Below are 9,530 nucleotides of genomic sequence, written 5' to 3'. Positions count from 1 at the left end.
CAGCAGTTCTTTGTAATGACTCTTTTCCAAACCTTTCCAAAGTGTTGACTTAGTTTTCCTGGGAATTCTTCATTTGCCCCCAATAGTTAATCAATTTTCATATTAAAAAAATTAATTTACATAAAATGTTAAATACAGCTGGCATAAACAGATTTGTGAATAAACACAGCTGACTAAACTTAAGTGGGGTGAAGGCAAAAGCAAACTGCACACAAGGAAGGGGCAGACTTTTGGTGTGTGGGCTCAGCAGCACTGGCCTCAGTTTTACAGAAGGAATGGGTAGGTTAATCCATCAAATTGGCCAAGTGGTAGTCAAAAATGCTTTTGGAGCCATCATGTTTAATATACACAAAAAATAGACACATATGAACATATATATGTATGCATAAAAAATTCTTCTACTTTAATTTTGCCATGGGTTTTTATTGTTGTCATTTTAAAAATCAGGAGATTTTAAACTTTATTAAATGTCTTTTTGGTATCTATCAAAAATATTCTGATTTTTCTCTTTGACCTATGAATATGATAAAGGATACTGCATTAAAAAGAACTGGAAGGCCGGGTATGGTGGCTCATGCCTGTGCCTGTAATCCCAGCACTTTGGGAGGCTGAGGCTAACAGACCGCTTGAATCCAGGAGTTTGAGACCAGCCTGGACATGGCGAAACTCCATCTCTACAAAAAAAATACAAAAAATTAGCCGGGATGTTGTGGTGCAGGCTTGTGGTCCCACTTACTTGGGAGGCTGAGGTGGGAGGATGGCTTGAGCCCAAGAGGCAAAGGCTGCAGTGAGCCGAGATTGTGCCACTGCAATCCAGCCTGGGCGACAGAGTGAGGCCCTGTCTCAAAAAAAAAAAAAAAAAAAATTTACCTGGTCATGATGTACTTTGTTTTAATGTTTTTTTTAAAATCAATATTTTATTTAAACATTATATTCATTGGTGAGGTTATAAAGCTTTCTCTTTTTAAAATTGTATTTTATCCAACCCACAGAACAGTTTTCTTTCTCTTTTTTTTAAAAAAATTCTTATTTAGTTATACCTCTGGCTCTACTCCATTGTGTTTTAGAGCCCTTACATTAATATTGCATAAATGTACATATTTGCGTAAAAAGCTACTTCTACTTAATATGATCCCATTATAAAAATAAATTATTTCCAAAATTGGTTGAGTCCAATGCTTTGCTATTTTTAATACAGCTATTAGGAAAATCAATATTAGGTTTTTAGGGGTTTCTAACTAAAAGTAAAGAATCCTATTTCAAAGACCTCCCATAGGTATGAAGCAGTGAAAGAAGAGGCCAGGTGTAATTTTACATGTGTATCCTTTCTCGTTCCACAAATTCTATAGCAATTCTTTTAGAAAAACCTGTTGATTTGATGAATACATGAAAGAAGCTTAAAACAAGATCAACTAAGTCACTTCTTCAATGTAAGTTTGAATATCTTCAAAATAACTACTATTTGAGTATGAACAAGAAACTTTTGAAAGAAGCTCTTAAAATATTCAAACATCTGGCTGCATGTGGTAGCTCATGTAATCCCAGCACTTGAGGAGGCCAAAGCAGGAGAACGGCTTGATCCTGGAAGTTTGAGACCAGCCTCGGCAACACAGTGAGACCATGTCTCTACAAGGGAAAAAAAAAAAAAACAAAAATAGCCAGGCCTGGTAGTGCACACCTGTAGTTCCAGCTGCTTGAGAGGCTGAAGTGGGAGGATCGCTTGACCCCAGAATTGAGGTTGCAGTGAGCTGTGATTATGCCACTGTACTCCAGCCTGAGCAACAAAGCAAGACCCTATCTCAAAAACAAAACAAAACAAAAATACCTAAAACATCTTATTCAAGTGTATCTGCTGTTATTTATCACTTACACAAAGGAGAAATAAATAGTCTTTCTCTCTTAAAGTACATCTAAATTCATTAAGCTGGCAGCCTATTAAAAAAATGCTTCACTAGGTTTCATTTGTTGTTTTAATGGATTGGAAGTAAAACTGTTTTTATAGGCTATTGATTTCTAGCTCCAAATGAAAACAGTAAATCACACAAAGGTTTTATTTCTGTTGTGGCTGATGAACTATAAAAGGGAAGAAGGGAGTGCTGACATAGACTGGGGCATTCTTTTCAGCTCTCACACTTCGCTTTCTTGGAAGCTGGAAGACAATCTTCATCCCCTTCTGATGGGCGAGGTTTCTTCACTGTAGAAATAATTCCAAAAGCAGTTTTTCTAGTTTCTATAAAACAAACAGGGAAACCATTGTGCTTGAAGTTAAGACATAATTTAAAATGACGTGGTTTAACATATTACTTTGGCTTACAGCACTAGTAAATGATAAGCCATAATGAACTGCTATGGGTGCTAGTGCCATTTACTGTCATTATCTTTTTTCCCAACATAAACAAATATCAGTATATTATTAACATCTAATTCATTCCTGAAGATTACCTCATGGGTAAAACTGCAGGACAGTGTTATCTCCAGTGGTGTGTCCATGGCATCTTATGTAGCCAGAACCCCGTCATAGACATTGGTGTAGCAGATACTTTATATATGATAGACAGACAAATCAAGAGAGCAAACACAGTAATCGAGTGTATGGCTCCCAAGTGGAGCACATGCTTGGCTCGTTTTACAGCATGTACCCTATCTCTCTCATTAGAACATCAAGGCACCTCTGAAGAATCAATTCTATTATATTGCCAACACTCAACAATGGCCTGGCTATGCAAAATGTGTTCAATAAATACTAGTTGAGTTAATGAATAAAATCAAACTCATAAATTTATTGATCTCTTTAAATGGTGACAATGAACAAAGAATTAATAGAAATTATTAAATGCTTAGATTAGGTTGGCAGCAGAGTTCAAAAATTTAACCAATTTCTCCTAGAAACCTAATAGGCTAGGCACTGTGTCCATATACAGAGGGTATTAAGATGCCTAACAGTCGGTGCTTTTCCCCATAATACATGCATGTGAGAAGCACAATAAGAGCAAATATAATAGGAGTGGAGGCATCCACAAGAATTAACTGCTGGATAAAGCAATGAGGTATTACATAAAGGTGACACTACTCTGAATAGGGTAAATGGAATAAGAAAAAGAGAAGTATTCCTTTACAAAGCCATGGAGAGAAAGGTACGAAGAACCTAGGTAAGACAGTTTAGAGGACATGGCTGATGTGAAGGAGAAATATGAAAAAATTAGGAGAAAATGAGGCCGGAAGGGTAGCTTATGAAAGGCCATAGTGTCATGAAAATAGACTCCAACTCTGTTCTTAGAAAGGGAAAGGGATTATGGAGAAGGAGAGAGATACCCATTAGCTACAAAGGTGGCAGAATCAAAACAACTTGACCAGAAATTTAGCTATGAATTATTTCTTATTTCAAGTAATAAAAATAAAGTCAACTCTAAAGTGTTAAGCATTATTTTCCCATTTATCAAGATTAACCTAGTAAATCTACTTTGCCAATTATTTTAAAACACTTTTATTTATAAAAGGGATAAAACTGCTCTCAAGGTCATTAAAATGTCAATATAATGAGAACCTCAAAACAAAAACTATCAATTATTTCCATTTCACCAAATGAAAAATGTCACACTTAATAGCTATTAATTTATATCACTGATTCTCTACCCATACAGTCTAGTCTAAAAATCACCTGAAATAAAACATTGTGAAAGCACTTTTAAACAAAATGCATTAATTTCTTTAGTGTCTTTTAAAAATAAATGCATTTCTGTAAGAGCAGGAAGTTACATCTGCGTATGCTTTAGTTTACAAAATGTTTTCACATATAGTATTTCCTTTAATCATCTTGCCGAGGAAAATCTAAAGGATTATTTACAAGTGAATAATTTTGTTCACAAGGGGCTAAGGCAGGTGTCCCCAACAGGTTCATTTTGGTCCAGGGGCTGATTGACGACATGAACTTTGTCAATCACAGGCCAAAGACTCTGACCTTAGGCCTCTTTCCTCTATCCTTTCCATACAACCTCCTCAGAATTGCTATTCATTAGTTTCTGGATTTCTGGACCCCCAAGGAACCTAATTCTGATTTCCTGTGGCAAGCCTTCCAAGTTGAAAGCCAACTACTATGTGTCCAAAGTCTTCTGCTTGCCAGGTATCCATGCCTGCACCACTGTCACGATTCCTCTCATCATGAGGTTTCCACACCCTTTAAGGACCGAGTAGACATTTTCCAATAGTGTTTCAGTGCACTGCTGTCCTTCTTAAATGTGGCACTCAGAATGATACAGATGCTGGCTGAGATTTCATAAATAAGAGTATAATAATGAGGCTTTGCATTTCCTTGCCTCAGAATCCTTTATTTATAATATTACCTAAGCTGAACTAGCAATATTAAGAACACATCATACTACCGTCTCATACTGATCCCAATGGCAACGAAAACCAGGGTAATCATATTTTATCATCTATTTAGGACACTCTTCAGGGAATAGAAGTGCTAATAAGGTCACAGAAACAGCAGGCACAAACTAGAACTGTCCTGGGTACACTGGGGTGAATGGTAATGCCACCTGAAGTTCACAAGTCTTCTTTAAGTTTAGCTCCTATAAAAGCCTGATTTTAGACACAGAAAGACAAACATCACATGTTCTCACTTGTTCATGGGATCTAAAAAACAAAGCAACTGAACTCCTGGAGAGAGAAAGTAGAAGGATGGTTGCCAGAGGCTGGGAAGGGTAGTGGGGGGCTGAGGGGGAGGTGAAGATGGTTATGTGTACAAAAAAAATAGAATGAACAAGACCTAGTATATGACAGCACAATAGGGTGACCATTGTCAATGTAACTTAATTGTATATTTAAAAATAACTAAAAAAAGCATAATTGGATTGTTTATAACACAAGACAAACGCTTGAGGGGATGGACACCCCATTTTCCATGATGTGATTATTATGCATTGCATGCCTATATCAAAATATCTCAGTACCCCATAAATATATACACATACTATGTACCCACAAAAAGAAATTCTAAAAAAAAAAATTACATATTATATATTGTATGCTGAATAGTTGAGTTCTTAAAGTCAAATGCAGGACTTCCTATTTTCCTATATATAAAATTATATATGTATTTATATTTTAGTTACTGTTTCCTGTTTAGTCCATTTTGGAACCCCAACTGTTACTCAAAATCTTGATGACTGTTTATTTAAAATAGATCAAAATAATGACAGAACTATGAAAGTGTGAACCAACTGTTCCCTAATTTCAAGAAAATCATCATAAAAAATCTCAATTAATTTGATCACTCCCAAAGCTTATGTGATGAGTTCTAGGCTACATAACACAAAAAACTCAAACTAAAAATGCTGAAACTAAAAGCAAACATCATCTAATTTATGGCAAGCCAATACAGTAAGCAGTTCTCTCAAGTGGAAATCAGATCAATAAAGCCCAACACACAAGCCCTCAATAACCTAGCTATTCATGTGACAAATATTAGTCTATATGTAGCGATCTACTTTGAAGTTTAAAATTCATTTGGGTGATATCAATGAAATTGCTTCTTAACCACTACAACTAGTCCTAAGAATTATAAAGATAATGAAGACAAAACAGTGATCAAAACTTAAGTTGTTTTAATAAAATTTCAATTTCATTTTCCAAAGTTTCAGCATACTTTCAATTTTTAACATCTGATGAATAGGAAATTCAGTCAGTGAAAAGGTACGTATACAAAACGTAAGTAAAAAATGTACAGTCTGGCTGGGCATGGTAGCTCATATCTGTAATCCTACACTTTGGGAGGCTGAGGCAGGAGGATTGCTTGAGCCCAGGAGTTCAATATCAGCCTGGGTAACATAGTGAGACCCTGTCTCTATTTAAAAACAGAAAAAAAAACAACAACAAAAGAAAACAGTACAGTCTGGACACAACTTGACCATGGTAAGCAAACATGGGAAAAGAAACATTCTGAGTTATAATAAATGTAAAAGTCACAGTCTATGTTTTGTTAGTTGGATTTTTAAAATGTATTTGCTGTTTTTGTTTTCCTAATAAATCGTTTAACATATATTTTTAATATATCAGTTCTCTAAAACAGAGATTTTCAACAGGGAAAGCATGGCCCTCTGGTGAGGGAGAGAAGGGAGATTAGAAGTCTATCAAAATGTGGGCAGGAGCACACATGTATAGCTGGAGGAACTATTCAATACTCATTTCCATTTCTGTAATGAAAACTATACTCATTCTACAAACTTTAGAAAGTAAAACCTGAAGTGAGGGTAAGAAAACACTGATGGCTATGGTTAGAAGAGGTTGAGAAAAGATGACCCCAAAGGAACTCAGGAGGATAGGGCAATAAAAATAGGTATGGCTGTAAAAATGACTTGCTTCTAACATGACCATTCAGTTTGTACTGAAGAACTTGCTTACCTCCATGGAGAAGTGCTGCTCGGCAGTTGGTGGATACCGCAGCCTTGGCATCACTTTCAGAGAGCCCAAACAGCAAGCCTCTTGGGCGAGCATTAAAGATTTTAACCCGGAGTCAGCCAAGGCCACGAGACTAACACAAACATAACAGAAAGTGCCAGCTAACCTGGTCGTGTTGAGAAGTTAATTCAACAGCAGTTCTTAGTCCATCTGGAACATGCATCTGAGAAAAGACTCATTTAACTCTAAGCTTTTATCATATGAAGTCCCTTGTTCCCTCTTTTCTATCTCAGGATTAATTAAAAAACAGAAGCATAAAGATCTCTATAAGGTCATATAATTTATTTTTGAAGTTATTAATTGGTAAACTTACAGTAAAAGGTTGAGAAAAATACCACGTTCAACTATAATACGGCTTCGAATTCAAAATTTCCTGAAGACAATGTCAACAACTTTTACTCAGAAAAGGATACAGGTTTGCCACGTCATATGGCCCTCTTATTTCTAAAGGCTGAAATAAAATGAACAAAGAGTAGATATGAGAAAACTATTTATAACATTTCAATAACTTACAGCAAATTAATAGAATATTTACGTATCTAAAAATAAAAAATTACATAAATTTAAGTCCTTATAATTTTGATGGGTTTTATAGTTTTTGAAAATATAAGAGAAGCTTGAAAAGCATTTTGTAAAAGGATAAAAGAAAAACTAATTATATAAACAAAAGTTGAAGCCTAAAGAAAATGGGGATAAATTTTACTGTTTAGCAATTACAATGAGCAAATGCAGTTAAAATAGAAAAAAAAGCAACAAATATTCATTTACTATTTTAATTTATCTCCTAGAAACTGCAAAGTTTTATAACCTGAAAGATGAAAACAAAGTACTTCATGCTAGACTTACCCTTTCTGCAGCACTAGATATAATTACATTCTACAAAATAGAAAGTGATTAATATTAATCTTAGATAAATGCAAAAAAAAGGAGAGCTTCATAATATAAATAGCCAGTAATCACATTTTAACATTTAAGGCTCAAATACCATCTTCTTTTAAAGATAAGGTAAATGATTAAGGTGAAAAAAATGAAAGACTTCATGTCAAACTAAAGGCAATCTGTAATAAAAAACAAAATATGTTTTCCTAACAGATCTTAGTACAGATGAATTAAGTTTAAAAAAAAGAGGAAAAGGTCACATAATCTTAATTCAACTCAGTGAGGACAACTGTTATTCTAGACTTTTCTTTCACAGTATGTAAACTGCAAATTTTTATCAAAAGATATGGCTTCCAACACATCTTTTTCTCCCTTATATTATTCTTCCCTTGGTATTTTTCTTTCCCTGAAAACTAGCAGAGCTCACTGAAATGGGAGAATCTGTTCCTATGCTTTGAGAACATTCTGCATTAAGGAAAGGAGTCAGTTTGACAATTCCAGTGTACCACTAATAATAAACTGCCAGATGCGAAAAATATCCTAAAATTATAGAACCATACCTTTCCTTTGCAGATTTGCATCAAATTGAGGGCATTGGAAATTGTATACCTTCTCATTGTGGAGTCTTTGATAGCAGGGCTATAAACAAGTTCAAAAGCCAGGCCTCGGTCAATTGCCTTCACAGGAAATAAAGAGAACTGTCAGAGATAAGCATGCACTGGCCTACTTCATTTTCACAGATTCTCTCTTCACCTCCTTCCTCACTCCCTACCACTCACCCCTTACATGTCAAGGTACAGCTTTATGAAAGACAGATTAACACTCAAATGGCACTACCAACAAGGAGAAGAAAGTAAATCTGTGGCTCTACTTGATCAAAAGAGTTTATCTTGGCTGTGGGGAAGCTGACTTTACATAAACAGGAATTATGAAGAGGCTAAGAAGAACAAAGTCCCAATGGGGTGAGAGAGGGGCTATTACTCCATGCACTATCAAAAGGAAAACAGAAATGTACTCCCTACATTTAGAGTAAACTGTATGCAAACATAGTAAACCAAGTAATCTGACCTACGAATGCACAAAGAGACAAAGAAATGAAGAGCTGAAAAAAGCCCAAAGAACCAAGGGTGGGTAGGTCTTTCAGGTAAGTAATTTATTACCTATATGTTGAAGAGAGAATAACAGCCATAGTTAATTGAGTGCTGACTATATGCTAAGAGAGTCTTATATATAATATTTAATCCTTACTATAATATCTTTATAAAGCATTACTGCAAAGACTGCTAATTGCCCAGATATCTGTCCTCTCCTTTTTCTTTAGTAATAAAGCCCCTGGTTTTTCACTGGGCTTATAGCTGCACAGCAAAAAAGATGGAAGTGCCCTTGAAGATTTTGCCCAGCTCACCATACAAGCCTGGCTTTTTTCATGAGAAAAAGAAACTTCTTTATTTAATGTACTCTTACTACATAGGGATCCACAGGTAAGTAGATGAGTGGAAATGAGATTGAAATTAACCACCATACTATTCAGCTTTCCTAATGAGCACCTAAATGTCTTCATCCATTCACAGAGTAGCCTACTGCGTGCAAAAGCTGAGATGGTTCCTCCCTTCTAAAAGTTCACAGTTTAGTGGGGGAGACGATCAATAACCACACAAAAATATAAAACTTCAACTGTGTTAAGTGCTATCAAGTAGAAGTTTGGATGGGGGTGAGGAAGAAATTAAGTAGTTAAATAGCAGAGGAAGGTGCATTTTCATAGGGAGGTCAGACTTTTGCATTGGCAAAGTCTCCAAGGTTGCAGCAAGGCAGCACGTAGCGAAGGTCAAATGCTGGAGAAAAATAATGAGGAAGACAGGCTAAAGAGGATGGGAAGGGCCAACTGTGCAGGCCTTTAGAGCTGATGACGAGGATTATTCCTAATGGAGAAAACATCTGAAGGATTTTCAGCATAGAGAGGATAATCAGATTCTCACCCTTTCAGTGTTTAAGATAGGTAATTTGTCCACATGACTCACAAAGCAACATAAGAAAACAATAAAAAGTACTGTTTGCATCTCCGATCCTATATGCCCTATCCCTTCCTCCAATAATCACTTTTATTAATTTCTTGTGTCTTCCTCCAGAGTTTCTTCATACAACTATAAGCAAATATGAATAGATACTATTTTTCTTTCTCATCCAATTGCAAA

The 9,530-nt window shown here is 35.6% G+C and overlaps 1 protein-coding gene across 1 annotated transcript in view; it reads right to left on the bottom strand.

Moving 5' to 3' along the window:
• Positions 1-1,956: 1,956 nt before the first annotated feature.
• The window catches only part of RPP30 (ribonuclease P/MRP subunit p30), a 30,795-nt gene continuing 23,221 nt past the window's right edge, over positions 1,957-9,530 (bottom strand). The window contains exons 7-11 of the mRNA XM_033216017.1: positions 7,899-8,015; positions 7,306-7,335; positions 6,873-6,910; positions 6,403-6,482; positions 1,957-2,230 (exon numbers count right to left, since the gene is read on the bottom strand). Coding sequence (XP_033071908.1) covers positions 2,121-2,230; positions 6,403-6,482; positions 6,873-6,910; positions 7,306-7,335; positions 7,899-8,015 — 375 coding nt within the window. The 3' untranslated portion in view covers positions 1,957-2,120. The remainder of the gene's footprint in view (positions 2,231-6,402; positions 6,483-6,872; positions 6,911-7,305; positions 7,336-7,898; positions 8,016-9,530) is intronic.

This window comes from Trachypithecus francoisi, unplaced genomic scaffold (assembly GCF_009764315.1).
Source record: "Trachypithecus francoisi isolate TF-2019V2 unplaced genomic scaffold, Tfra_2.0 Contig00586, whole genome shotgun sequence".
In the NCBI taxonomy this organism is placed as follows: Eukaryota; Metazoa; Chordata; class Mammalia; order Primates; family Cercopithecidae; genus Trachypithecus; species Trachypithecus francoisi.
This window is presented reverse-complemented; position numbering and strand designations above follow the sequence as displayed.